Here is a 15,280-nt window from a genome sequence, read left to right on the forward strand (position 1 = left end):
TCGTTTCCGATACGGTGATACACGGATTTGCTGTGTCACAGTCTGTTTTTTTCTTTTTTTTTACATATGTCCCATCTACAAGACGTTGTTTGGTCTTTTTATTGTCCTAGTTTAGTCTTGGTTTAGTCCTGGTCTAGTCCAGGTTTTAGTCACAAGTTTGATGTATTGTGTGTAGCCTTGAACGCAGCCCTAGCCACAGCAAAACTTCACAGATAAGCCTTTATCTGACAGGACTGCCTTCCTTCCTGCCCCACTCTGTTTTGTTTGTAACACAATTGCAATTGTAACACAAAAAAACATGCTTAGTTTTGTATAGTTTTGTAATTTTGGCAAAGTTTAACATTTTATGTCCTGGTTAAATACAGACATTTTTATTAATCTAATCATAACTAGTGTGTAATTTAGGTTAGGCCCTTTTTACACTATGGTTGTAAAATTATTAACTTAAAACTAGACAAAATACAATCAGGTTAAATATCTTTTAGTGAAATGAGTATAACTTGCCATATGCACTTCACGTAACTTTTTTGCTTAGGGGTCTCTCACCTGCTTGTGTTTCAGGAAATGTCATTGCTCTTCCTGGAATGTTCCACAGTATGACATTAAACAGCTCTACCTTACATTATCTCAATCCCAGATGGTTTTAGAGCTCAAAAACACCTCGAAAAACAAGCATTCTGACTGTGACCGGGCTTGCCTCTCCGCAGATCTGACCTGTAACTTTAACGGTTTGGTCTCCATGATGATAGAAAGGTTTAATGCCATACTGTGAAACATTCCAGACAAAGTAATAACATATCCGTGGAGAAAAGCATTTGACGGACCCTCCACCAGAAACGTAACGCAATGCACCTTTAAATATTTTATTAAGGCTAATTAATTAAGTTATTGTTATTATAAAGTGCTATTATTATTATTATTAAAAAGTTGTTGCCTCTTTGTGTGTGTTTGGTGTCTAGTGGTGCTGCTGCGATTTGAAAATCCTCCACAGCATCTGGAGGTGAAGGCTGGAGAACAGGCCCGGCTCACGTGCTCCTTCGTGGGGACACCACCCGTCGTATCGGCCTGGATCAGGAATAAAAAGCAGGTGGGAACCAAGCTACTCTATTGTCCATAAAAACAAAACAAAACTATAAACTACAGTATGTTAAAGGTGCATTATGTTAACTTTTTAGTTGGGGGTCCATCACGTGCTTGTTTCTATGGAAATGTCATTGCTCTGCTCTGAATGTTCCACAGTATGACATTAAACAGATTTACCTTACTTTTTTTTTTTTTTATTGCAGGTGGTTTTATAGCTCAAAAATACCTAGAAAAACTGTTGCCTCTACCCAGATCTGACCTGTAAATTGGTCTGGTTTGGTCTCCATGAAGATAGAAAGGTTTAATGTCATACTGTGAAACATTCTAGACAAAACAATAACACCCCCATGAAGGAAAAGCATCTGACAGATCCTCCACTAGAAAAGTTACACAATGCACATTCTCTGTTTTTGACAGAAGGCTCAAAACTAAATCCAAAAATGTTAGATATTTTTATGCATGGTATTTTTTATCACAACTTTATTACATGAAATTGACTCTTGTGAGCTATAAGACATGTTCTAACGTTGTTACCTCATCAAAAACAGACCTGGAGTTGTGTTTTGTTTTATTCACACATGTTTGAGTAACTCTTTATTATTAGCCTGTCTACATCTTCAAAGCTCAAAGTGCTCTGTTCCACCTTGTGATGTCATGAAGTGGTAGTTAAGTTAACAGCTACATTTTACATTTTGTTTGTTGTTGAGGGCTGAAATTATCCAAATGATTCTAGTGAAGGTGTGTGGAATTTAAAAACACAGTGGAGCACTTCCTGTAAGAGGTGGGGACTTGGACTCGAGTCAAACTTGAGTCACTATTTTTAGGACTTGAGACTTGACTTGATAAACTGGGCTAAGACTTGGACTTGAGGTCTCTGACTTGAGAAGGCTCGAGAAGCACTTTTAAATCTGAATTATTTTTGTTCTCGCTAATGATTCACATTCACATTGATCTTGTCAAGACATTTAAAAAGAAAAAAAAAAATCATTTCTACAACTCTTATATACTCTCTAAATAGTCAAATATAAATATACTATGATTTTTTAAAATTACTATTTATCTTAAATTTCATATAAATTGCAAAAATCGAATCTATATTTGGTACTTTGGTTTAAAGACTTGAAATGACTTGAAGCTCAAAGCAAACGACTTGGACTTGACTTGGACTTCTGGGTCAGTGACTCGAGACTGGACTTGGACTTGCCTGTATTTGACTTGACTTGACTTAGACTTGAGGTCAAAGACTTGAGACTTACTTGAAACTTGCAAAACAACGACTTGGTCCCACCTCTGCTTCTTGTACTACCACATGACATCACTAGGTGGAACAGAGCATTTTTTTGTTTGTCTGCGAGAAGAACTTAGCCTAAATACGCAGGGTTTGTGTGTTAAACATGTGTGAATGAAACAAAACACAACTCCAGGTCTGTTGGTGATGAGAAAACAAAATGATAACATACTGTAGATCAGAAAAGAAGAAAATGATAAGAATATTTTAGGAAGAAATGTGTGTAATTGTGCTCTATTTGTGTGTGTTTGCGTTCAGATCGTGGAGGACTCAGAGCAGTGGCTGGAAAACTCTGAGAGGAGCAGTACCTTGGTGATTGCAAAGGTCCAGACCCACCACAGCGGAAGATACACAGTCATAGTGAAAGACAGACACAGCTCAGCACAGCACACACTCACTCTGTCTGTCATAGGTGAGGCCGCACACTCACACTCACACTCACACTCACACTCACACTCACACTCACTGTGTCTCAAATATAACAGTCACTTTTATTATTAAAATCATAAAATATTAAATAAACAACCTATTAAAATCTAATGAATGAAAGTAAAGACTAACCCTAACATGGTGCTGGTGCAACCTGAGACGTAACTGAGCCTACCTGCGCTTACATAATATAATGTTATTATGAGAGCAAATCCAACAATTAAGAGCTAAACACGACATGATATGTTATTCTAAAGGGTGTCAGCAAAAGTACACAAACCACGCAAAAGTCTACAACAGCCAGCTGACTAGAAAACCGGTTTTAATCAGACACTGTACAGAGCTCCAATAGGACCTGTAATGTTAACCACTCTGCCGCTTAGCATCTCTTGCTCCCCGACTGCATGCACATCTCCGTATGTTTGGAAACAGGAAACCCATCTATGCACACGTTAAAAAACACTGCCAAAAAAGTTTTAAGATTGTCTGAAAACTCAAGAAAAAAATACAAAATGTATTTAAACATTTTCTGGAGCCTGTGATCAATACGAGCGATCATGTTTAGGAGAAAGGAGAAAAAAAGGAGAAAAAAAAGGCAAAGGTGAAAAACTAACTACACAGCAAAAACTGGAGGGTTCAAATTTCAGGGTAAAATATTTCAGAGTTGTTTTTAACACAAAAAGTGTTATTTTAACTATTTGAAAGTTAAATGGGGGTTCGAGCTGGGGTTATTTGCCAGAGATGATATGGTTGAAGTTAATATGGTTGGAAGTTACTTCCACTAGTTTTCATTCAGCTTCACTTAGTGTTAACATGGCACCTCCCACTTCAAAGCCCTGCGAAAGAAGACCAGTTTGAACCACTTTTATACATAATTTCATCCTAAAATAAAAGGGTAAAAATAAAACACCTCTGTGTTTAGCTACATCAGGATAACCCTACAAAGTGTTATCCGTTTACTCTCAAAATGTTAATATAACTCTTGATTTCAGGGTTAAACAGAAACTTTGGTCCACTGTTACTTTATTAACATTTGTTAATAAAAACAAAAATGTTAAATTAACTCTAGAACAGATTGGACTCATATAAACTCTGAGAAAATGTTAAAATTAATTTTGTGAGAGTCAGTGTCAATACTCCACTTTTTGCTGTGTAGTGTGATTGTAATTTTATTTGAGAGAGACTTGTGTTACAGCAGAAATCAGCTCTTCTGTTGTAGCTCAGTTCATTTAGTTCTTTATGATCAGATTTTTACAATAAAGCTCAGATTAAAGTCTAACAAAGCCTCAGACCGAACAGTGCCTTCAGTTAGCATCACACCCCGAGGTAATGTTGACGCCATCAGCTGCAAAGTATCAATAAAACTTACCACTACTAATAAAACTACAGTAAAAGAACTCCCCGTAAGTCTTTTCCCCATGTGTCCTTCAGAAAGACCCCAGCCCCCCGCCTCTTGCCCTCTGGTCTCTCTGGTCTCGGGTCGTATTCCGGTCTTGTCCTGGTCCGGACCCTGTTACGACGGAGGCAGCGTTGTCCTGGGATACGTGGTCGAGGTGAGGGAACATTTAGTAAGCATTAAAGAGTGTGACACGTTTGGATGATTCTCTCATTTTTACTTTTTTTTTTGGGTGGGATAATACCTGTGGTAAACATAAATTATAGTTTTACAGCAATCAAGAAGCAAATTGTGAAGAAAAGTTGAAAGTATGTTGAAAATTACAAGAAGAGGAGAGACCCATATTGACATCACACTTAGCCACACTTTACACACAATAAAACACATTTCTTTGGTACTTTAAACATCATTCCAACAAAATTAGAGAGTATTATAAGAGTTTTGTTATAATTTTACCTCAATAAATAATCATTTCTGTGTGTTTTCGAGCAACTTTGGCCCACTGTACATCATGGTTACAAGTTGTTTTTTGTTTTGTTTTTTACATAGATAAATAACTACAAATTATACAAAGAAAAACAAACAATAAAATAGATAGAGGTAATGCCAGGGGAGGGGTAGGGTATAAATGTATACAAATGTATAAATTAAATTGCTTCAGAATTTCCAGGGTTTTAACAGCTTTGGAATTGGAGGACAAGTGAATGATTTGTGACTTGGACTCGAGTCAGACTTGAGTCACTATTTTTAGGACTTGAGACTTGACTTGATAAAACAAACTAAGACTTGGGACTCGACTTGGACTTGAAGATCAATGACTTGGGACTTGAATCAAACTTGAGGCCTGTGACTTGAGAAGACTCGATGCTTCTCCTAAAAATATATATGTTTTTAGAAAATACTTTTCTCGTTACAGTTGATAAACGCGGTGATTAATTTTACAGGAACAAACTGGAACACGTCCCTCCCACTTCTCTATTTGTTACTTTGGATGGAACTGTGAAAAGTACTGTGATGTGGTATCCTCAAATGTACTACAGTAATATACAGTACAATACAATAAAACAGACGGAACTACAGAGAACTACTTGACAAAATAACTGTTATTTAGCAGTTTTAAATCTTAATTTGGTCTATATTCTGACCGTAATGATTCGCACTAAGATCTTGTCAAAACATTTAAAAAGAAAAAAATGGCATTTCTACAGCTCTTATATAAATACTCATATATAAATATACCACCACTTTTTAAAGTACAATTTAGTTTAAAAATCATAGAAGCTGCAAAATCTAAGCTAAATTTGGTACTTTGGTTTAGGTCTTGAAATGACTTGAAGCTCAAAGCAGACGACTTGGACTTGACTTTGGACTTATGGATCAGTGACTCGAGACTCGACTTGGACTTGCCTGTATTTGACTTGGGACTTGACTCGGACTTGAGGTCAAAGACTTGAGACTTACTTGAGACTTGCAAAACAAAGACTTGGTCCCACCTCAGTTTTTCTTAAAGGCATATATATGGATTTTGGAAAGGAAAATTGGAAAGTAGGGTTTAGGAAGTAACAATTGACACCTAAAGATAAACCAGGGAAAAATGCTTTCCTTTTTAGCTAAATCTTAAATATAATGATTTGAAGTGTGTTTTAGTAACATGAGTTGTCCAACCTGACATTGCTTTGTAAAGGGTGGAATTCAGTAAAAATGTGAGTTGTTGAGACTAATATTTATTGTGTTATTTTATTTAGATCTAGATAAATTGGGTTATTATATAGACTAATTAAAGAAATGCATGTTATTTTAATTTCCATAACATGTCCTACCTATGTCCCTAGATGTGAGATAAACCTTTTCAAATCAAACTAGTTTTTACTTGTAACAGTTGTAATGCTGATGTATTCTTAATTGCAAAAACATTGGAACTATGCCCCATTTGTTTGGTGTTTTGTTTCTCAAGTCGATTATCAGAAAGCAGATTGAGCACTCGTTTGGGTTGCCAGGTTCAGTGCTAAAATGAGGTTGGTTTAAAATATCTCTCTAATCTGAATCCTCTCTACCTGCAGGTTTAGACACTGGTAACTAAGGTTCAGTTGTGATTATAATACCTTTTTTCAAGTGTAAGAGCGAAGCCTACACACAGATCCTTTTAATCTCTAAGCCTATGGCCGCGTCTCATTTCTCTTTCCATTTTCAGCTGTCAATCAAATGTGCCATATTAAGTGGTGTCCCAAAGAAAACCATGGAGGGAAGGAGTGAACATGAGGGAGGCTTCAGGAGGGAGACATCAGATAAAACTTAAACTTTAAACAAATAAAACTTTATTGGTCTCAGTGAGGAGTTTATATCATCTCTCCTCGCTGTGTCTCCTCTGTGGGAGGGACTTCTTCATCCATTTCCTGCAGAATCGAGGAGAGGAATCAAGGAGAAGGAGGCGAGGAAAAGCTTTATTCTTAAACTTTATTCTCTAAAACTCTGGTCCACCTTGTGATGCCATGTGACAATACAGGAAGTGCTCTACTGTGTTTTTATACTCAGCTAGATGCACCTTCACTAGAGACATTTGGATCATTTCAAACTTGCCCATCTCTACTGAACTAAAGGTAAAAGGTAGCTCTTAACTTCATGACATCAAAAGGTGGAACAGATCATTTTGAGCTTTCGAGATGTAGACAGACTAATAAACCAGGTTTACTGAAACATGTCTGAATGAAACAAAACACAACTCCAGGTCTGTTTTTGAGGAGGTAGCAGCATTATAACATGATTTAAAACTCACACACTGGATAAAAACAATATCTAGGTAAGTGAAAATGACTTAAATTAAGAACATTTTACTTTATTTTAGTCGATTCAACTTGCCAAGTAAAATAAACTACCAATCGAATAAGTGTTTTTCTTAATTCAAACAGCATTCAGTTGTGTTTCTTATTTTAAGTGCAAGGAGTGTTTGTTTGTTTTTTTGTTTTTTTAAGTGTACCTAGGTGTATTTTCATATTTTAAGTGCAAAAAGTCTTATTCCACTGTCAGATCATTTTACTTGTCAAGTGAAATTTACTCAAATCATGAAAAAATATTCTTAATTCAAGTCATCTTAACTTGATTTTGCAGTGCAAGAATCAATTTTGTGTAAAATAGGGCCTTTAAACATACCTTGACTTTTTCACGAGATGTGAATGTGACGTGATGTGAATCTTGACTCCCCCTGCAGGTGAAGGAGAGAAACAGCGACAACTGGACTGCGATCAGCCATAACTGCACCAGCACATCGTACAGGGTGTCCTCAGGGTTAGAGCCCCAGAAGGAGTACTGTTTTCGGGTAAAGGCCTTCAACACAGTGGGAGTGAGTGAACCAGGACCAGAGTCCACACCTCTAAAGATGGAAAAGAAAGGTGAACTTTTCAAATGGTCTTCCTATGAGTGTGAAATGAATGGGATTTAAAAGTGCATTGTGTGACTTTTCTGGTGGAGGGTCCATCATATGCTTTTCTTCATGGTTATTGCTTTGTCTGGAATACTTCACAATATGGTATAAAACCTTTCTATCTTCATAGAGAGGCAACCCTGCTCACAGTCAGAATGCCTATTTTCTAATGCTATTGTTCTTCATTGAATCACTTATGTCTGATCATGGCCTGATTATAATATACTATAAAGTATATGAAACATGACCACTATAGCGCCCCCTACCATAGACATGAACATCAGCATTACCGGACTTCTACCAAATTCAGAGATTAAATTCTATCTATGATCACAAGCAAAAAATATATATTACAGACATGTGTCATTTTTCATAGTTGGCCAGCAGGGGCACAAAGAATCCCCCAAATAATAGGTCAAAATATCTTACACGCACAGGCTTAGTCCGATCGTGATGAAATGTGTTTCACTAATGAGTGATTTTGGCCTGATTATAAGACACTATAAATGCCCCCTACCATAGATATGAAACATCAACATTATCAGATTTGAACCAAAATCAGTCATTAAATTCTATGCATAACTACAAGCTAAACTATATATTATGGACATGGGGCATTTTTCATGGTTGGCCAGCAGGGGCGCAATGACTCCTAAAAATACATTTGCATTATTTGCATTAGCAAACAGGTACATTATGTAATTTGTCTGGTGGACGAGCTGTCAGTCTGGGCAGGAAGTGAGGGTGACATGTCGCAATGATCACGAGTGCCCGGCGGTTGTGTGGGAGGGGCTTGTGCACCAAGGCAAGGGCCATCATCTCTGCAAGCGGCTTTAGTTTATAAATTTGCAGCTATGGTTGGATCATCTCACGTTTAGATGGAGGCTTTGGATGGAGTTTAGACCATCTTTAAATCTTTTGTGATTTTTCCAGGCTGCAGATCTCAGACAGAGGAGGTCCCAGCAGCGTACACCCACGTCACCATTGACTCCACTCACAAAGTCACAGATCACTACATCCTCCAGGAGAAACTGGGAGTGTGAGTATGTAGGACTGCATTCAACGAAGACTGCAAAAAGTAAAGACAGAAAGAAATAAAAAAGTATTTTTAAGCTGTTATTAAATTTATATATATCAGGGGCCATTCCACGTCAAATCTCCTAACACCATATTTTCAAAAATTCATCACACCATCACAAATATGTTAAAAACAGACATCTAGTCTTTCTAAAACGGTCCATTTTATGTTGGTGGGTGCTGTCATTTTTTTGGTATAACAGGGTAAAGATGGCACCAAATAATTGTTTTTTTCCATTTTTAACACTTATTATCTTCTAGAGGGTCAGTTTTAAAATACAAAGTACACACCATGTGTGGGAACATCTGTCTTTAAAATTGCACTTTCCACAGTCCTTCAAAAATGCTCTCATATTTGAAGAGTAGAATTTTCGAACAAATTCAAACCCCCAGAAATCTGTGATAAATCAAAAGCACATGTGTAAAAGTCCATATTCTATAAGTATATTTGACAAATTTTAACCCTTGAAAATTTTAAAGGACATATCTTAAATAGTTTTTTAGATACAGCAATCTGAAAGTGGCTCCTAGTTGACCTTTTTTTTTTTTAATTACACAAGTATAAGGAGTTGGGAGGTAAAATTTGAGACTTTTCCTAATGGAAGGCATATGAACCTCCTAGAATTTTTTCAGTCAAATCTGAGATGGGCGAGCGGGGGCATTCAGAGATTTGGTGTGGAATGACCCTAAGGTTAATGCTATACTGCGTGATATTCCACATAAAGTCATAACTCTTCAAAGAGACCAGCAGGTATCGGACACTCCACCAAAAAAGTTACATTGTGCATCTTTAATGGAGATGGCATGTTGTTTTTAGTATGTAGCTGGTTAGCCTCTGTGATGTTTTTGAATTCTTAATATTTGAATTTTTCTAAATGTCTAAGGGAAAAATTAATGGAAATTTTACTTAAAGAACTTGTCTATGTTATAGTGTTATTTCCTCATCACAAACAGACCTGGAGTTGTGTTTTGTTTCATTCACACATGTTTAACACATAAAACCTGTATATTTAGGTTAAGTTCTCAAACAGACTCAACTCTGTTCCATCTTGTGATGTCATGTAGTAGTACAGGAAGTGCTCCACTGTGTTTTTAACTCCTTACACCTTCACTAAAACAATCTGGATAATTTCTGACCTGGAACTGCCAGTCTGTACTGAATAAAGAGTAAAAGGTAACTGTTAACTTGAAAACTATCACTACATGATATCACAAGGTGGAACAGAGCATTTTGAGCTTTGAAAATGTAGACAGACTAATAATAAAGGAATATTGAAACAAAACACAACTCCAGATCTGTTTTTGAGCTAACAACATTATAACACGGTTTAAAACTCACAAGAAACAATTTTGCGTAATATAGGACCTTTGTTTTCCAGCGGTAAGTTTGGACATGTGTACAAGTTGACGCACAAAGAAAACGGTCGGGTCTGCGCTGGGAAGTTCTACAAAGGTCGGAGGTCAAAGGAGAGAGAGGCCGCACGGAGGGAGATCGAGCTGATGAACTTCCTGCATCATCCCAAACTGGTGCAGTGTCTTGGGGCGTACGACCACCACCCCGAGATGGTCATGGTCATGGAGTTGTGAGTAGTACTTTTACATCTTTTATCTTATTCATACTTTGCAGCAGATGTCATCTACATACCTCTGGGGTGTGATGGTAACTGAGGGCACTGCTCTGTCTGAAGCTGTGTAACTCGAGTTCGTATTTCTCCTTTCCAGAGATACCTTGGTTTTTGATATCGGACCCGTAGTTGCTGAGTAAATACAATTTGAAATTCAGCGAAAAAAGTGGAAAAATGAAATTACGATGTCTCCACAACTGATACTAAAATTTGAGATTTGGGCTTTCTTAAGTATGACTTACCCATACACCAATGTTCTTTGCAACTGAGCAATGTGAGGGTTCAATTTGCAATTTGTTTTGGGTGAACTGAGGTGGAATGACCCCATTGTGTAACCTTTCTGGTGATATTAATTCTTTTTATCTTCATGGAGACCAAACCAGACCAAGTTACAGGTCAGATCTGAATAAAAATGATCAGAATGCCAAGGTATTTCAAGGTATTTTTGAGCTATAAAAACACTTGTAACTGAATAAATGTAAGGTAGCTGTTTAAAGTCATACTGTGCAATGTTAGAAATGACATATCCATAGAAACAAGCAGGTGACAGACACAATGCACCTTTAAATAATATAAATAAACTGTCCTATAGAACCCAGCAATATTAGTACATACATGTAGAACACCCCCAGCGCAATGTCAGTGCAGAGTCTCAGTTCTTCCCTCCTCTGCTTCACAGTATCGCGGGGGGAGAGCTGTTTGAGCGAATCGTGGATGACAGTTTCGAGCACACGGAGATGACGAGCGCTCGCTACATGAGGCAGATCCTGGAGGGCATGGCCTTCATGCACCAGCAAAACATCCTGCACCTGGACCTGAAGCCCGAGAACATCGTGTGTGTGGACCCCAGTGGGACCGAAATCAAGATAATCGACTTTGGGTTAGCTTGTCGCCTGGGTAAGAGATATACACTTTTATTTTATTTATTCATTCATTGTTTTCTTTTTTTTTTTTTTTAAAGAAAAATTCATCAAATGCTTGTCTCCATGGAGATGTTATTACTTACTGTCTGGAAAGTTTCACTTTTTATCATCATGGAGCCCAAACCAGACCAAGTTACAGGTCATATCTGTGGAGAGGCGACCCCGCTCACAGTCTGAATGCCTGTTTTTCTAGGTGTTTTTGAGCTATAAAACCATCTATAATTGAATAAATGTAAGGTAGAGCTGTTTAATGTCATACTGTGGAACATTCCAGGCAGAGCAATGACATATCTGTAAAAACAAACAGGTGACAGACCCTCCACCAGAAAAGTTACACAATGCACCTTTAAGTTAATAATACTAGGAATTATTTTGTATGCGTTTATTTTGCATGACACAATATAATGTGAAATAATGTCAAGTAAACAAAATTAAAATAAATTTAAAAATGTGTGTTCGTGGCAGATGACAGTGGCTCTCTCAAAGTGATGCAGGGGACCCCAGAGTTTGTCGCTCCTGAAGTCATCAACTATGAACCAGTGAGTCCAGCCACTGATCTGTGGAGCATCGGAGTCATCTGCTACATACTGTGAGTGACCAGGACTAGACCAGGACTAGACCAGGACTAGATCAGAACAAGACCAGGATGAGACCAAGACAAGACCAGGACTAGACCAACTATGAACCAGCAAGTCCAGCCATTGATCTCTGGAGCATCGGCTACATACTGTGAGTGACCAGGACTAAACCTGGACGAGACCAGGATGAGACCAGGACGAGACCAGGACTAGACCAGGACAAGGCCAGGACTAGACCAGGACGAGACCAGGATGACACCAGGACGAGACCAGGACAAGACCAGGACATAAGGAGGACTAGACCAGAAATAAGGAAGGACTAGACCAGTACTAGACCAGGACTAAAACAAGACCAAGACCAGGAATAAACCAGGACTAAAACAGTACTAAAGATGGCCTAAAGTGTATGGAGCACTAAACCAGGACTAGACCGGACTAAACCGTGACTAGACCAGAAATAAACCAGAACTAAAGTACTAAAGATGGACTAAAGTGCATGGAGAATTAAAGTTATCTGCTACATAGGACTAGACCAGGATGAGACCAGGGCAAGATCAGGCCTAAACCAGCAAAAAAACTGAAGGTGGACTAAACCAAGATTAGACCAGGGCTAAATTGGGACTAAACCAGTATTAAACATTACTAAAGCTGGACTAGACCAAGATTAGACCAGGACTAGACCAAGACTAGACCAGGACTAAAGCAGGACCAAAAAGACAATACAAATAAATACATACTCTAAATAGTGGTGTGTTTTTGTCCCAGTCTGAGTGGAGAGTCCCCGTTCCAGGGAAACAGTGACGCAGAGACACTGGCTCTGGTCACAGCCGCTCACTACGAGTTTGATGAAGAGAGTTTTGAAGACATCTCAGAAGAAGCAAAGAACTTCATCAGCTCCCTGCTCAACAAGGACCCCAGGTAAAGTACCACTAGGATTAGTAATAGTAGTAGTAGGTATATTAGTTGAAATAGTAGTAGCAGTAGTAGTAGTAGTAGTAGTAGTAGTACTAGTAGTACTAGTAGTGCTAGGCATATTAGTTAAAGTAGTAGTAGTAGTAGGTATATTAATTAAAGTAGTAGTAGTAGTAGTAGTAGTAGTAGTAGTAGTAGGTATATTAGTTAAAGTAGTAGTAGTCGTAGTAGTAGGTGTATTAGTTAAAGTAGTAGTAGTAGTGGTAGTAGTAGTAGTAGGTATATCAGTTGAAATAGTAGAAATAATAGTGGTGGTAGAAGTAATAATAGTAGTTGTTGTAGTACTGATAATTTGCAGTGGCATCATGCTGGGGGTGTTCTACATGTAGTTACCATGGTGATACAATGCACACATTAGCAAACACTGCCACAAACGTTTTAAGATAGTCTAAAAACTCTATTCAAGACATTTCAAGAGCTGAAATTATCCAATTTCAATTTCATCCAAATGATTCTAGTGAAGGTGTATGGAGTTTAAAAAACAGTGGAGCACTTTCTGTGTTACTACATGACATCACAAGGTGGAACAAAGTATTTTCTGTTTGAGAGAAGAACCTAAATATGCAGGGTTTGTGTGTTAAACATGTGTGAATGAAACAAAACACAACTCCAGGTCTGTTTGTGATGAGGAAACAACATTATAACAGATAAAAAAACAAAACAAAACGTAATATGGGTCCTTTAACAATAGTAGAAGTAATAGGGAATAATAATTTTAAGTAATTGTAGTAGAAATAGCAGTAATAACAGTAATAGAAATACTTGTTTAAAATAAACATTTAGTACATTTTGGACTGATAGTATTTGTTCCTTTAGGCGCAGGCTGACATGTGCAGAGGCGCTTGCTCACCACTGGATGGCAGCATTTGACTCTGAAGACTCAGCGTCCGTCAAGAGTCTGTCCAAAGAGAAGATGAAGAAGTTCTTAGCCCGACAGAAATGGAAGGTACATCAGTGTAGTACAGTATCCATGTAGTACAGTATTCATCCAAGTAAAATATTAGTAGTACTGACATCACATTCTGTTGTCTAAATAAAGAGTGTTTTTATTATCTTCACGGTATCAGAATCAGTATTGCGTATCAAATCTATTCCTTAGTATTGAAATTGATTTAGAAATTTTAGCATCATGACCATTTAGACTTACTCAGTGTCAAGGAAAAATTACTATATGTTACCCAAAACCAGGTCTAAAGTGGGACTAAAACAGGACTAGCCCAAGACAAGACTATGACTAAAGGAGGACTAGACCCTGGTGAGACCAGGATTAAAACAAGACTATACCGGGACTAGACCAGGACTAAAACATGACTAGAACAAGATTAGAGCAGAACTAGACCAGGACTAAAGTGTGTGGAGTCATCAGCTACATACTATGACTAAAGGAGGACTAGACCCGGACTATGCCAGGACTATACTAGAAATATACCAGGACTAGACCAGAACTAGACCAGGACTAGACCAGGATGAGAGCAGAACTAGACCAGGATTAGACCAGGACTAGATCAGAACTAGACCAGGATTAGACCAGGACTAGATCAGAACTAGACCAGGATTAGACCAGGATTAGACCAGGACTAGACCAGGACTAGACCAGGACTAGTTAGGCTTACTCAGTGTCAAGTAAAAATGACTGTTACCCTGATATGTGAATCTGTTTGTGTGAACAGAAAGCTGGTAAAGCCATGCTGGCCCTGAAGAGGATGGCTCTGCTTTCAAGAGGGGACAGTACAGTGTCCAGCAGCTCCGCAGACGGTCAGTGATTCTTTTAGTACAATATTGAACAAAAAACATTGCATTTTTAAAGGGCCCATATTATGCTATTTTCTTAGACGTAGACTTTAGACAACCTCACAGGACATAGGGTTATCTGTTACATAAGGGTACAGATTGTAGGGAGTATTACCTGTTACATGAAGGTGAGTTGTTGCACAGTTGTAGGGAGTATTATCTGTTACATGAAGGTGAGTTGTTGCATAGTTGTAGGGAGTATTATCTGTTACATGAAGGTGAGTTGTTGCATAGTTGTAGGGAGTATTATCTGTTACATGAAGGTGAGTTGTTGCATAGTTGTAGGGAGTATTATCTGTTACATGAAGGTGAGTTGTTGTACAGTTGTAGGGAGTATTATCTGTTACATAAGTTTGAGCTGTAGTACAGGTGTAGGGAGTATTATCTGTTACATAAGGGTGAGCTGTTGTACAGTTGTAGGGAGTATTATCTCTTACATAAGGGCAAATTGTTGTACAGTTGTGGGGAGTATTATCTGTTACATAAAGGTGAGTTCTTGTACAGTTGTAGGGAGTATTATCTGCCTTACAAGGGTGAGTTGTTGCACAGTTGTAGGGAGTATTATCTGTTACATAAAGGTGAGTTGTACAGTTGTAGGGAGTATTATATTACTAAATAGTGAGTTGTTGTACAGTTATAGGGAGTATTACTTGTTACTTAAGGATGTGCTCTTGTACCATTGTAGGGAGTATTATCTTTT

At 37.9% G+C, this 15,280-nt stretch overlaps 1 protein-coding gene across 1 annotated transcript in view; it reads left to right on the forward strand.

Annotated features, from left to right (window-relative positions):
- mylk5 (myosin, light chain kinase 5) overlaps positions 1-15,280 on the forward strand; it is a 57,436-nt gene that overhangs the window by 39,325 nt on the left and 2,831 nt on the right. The window contains exons 6-16 of the mRNA XM_020933180.2: positions 960-1,087; positions 2,630-2,783; positions 4,232-4,353; positions 7,402-7,582; positions 8,548-8,653; positions 10,071-10,274; positions 10,996-11,213; positions 11,705-11,828; positions 12,583-12,735; positions 13,606-13,735; positions 14,460-14,544. Coding sequence (XP_020788839.1) covers positions 960-1,087; positions 2,630-2,783; positions 4,232-4,353; positions 7,402-7,582; positions 8,548-8,653; positions 10,071-10,274; positions 10,996-11,213; positions 11,705-11,828; positions 12,583-12,735; positions 13,606-13,735; positions 14,460-14,544 — 1,605 coding nt within the window. The remainder of the gene's footprint in view (positions 1-959; positions 1,088-2,629; positions 2,784-4,231; positions 4,354-7,401; positions 7,583-8,547; positions 8,654-10,070; positions 10,275-10,995; positions 11,214-11,704; positions 11,829-12,582; positions 12,736-13,605; positions 13,736-14,459; positions 14,545-15,280) is intronic.

Source organism: Boleophthalmus pectinirostris, unplaced genomic scaffold (assembly GCF_026225935.1).
Source record: "Boleophthalmus pectinirostris isolate CB_2022bp ecotype Guang Dong unplaced genomic scaffold, ASM2622593v1 HiC_scaffold_17, whole genome shotgun sequence".
Taxonomy (NCBI): domain Eukaryota; kingdom Metazoa; phylum Chordata; class Actinopteri; order Gobiiformes; family Gobiidae; genus Boleophthalmus; species Boleophthalmus pectinirostris.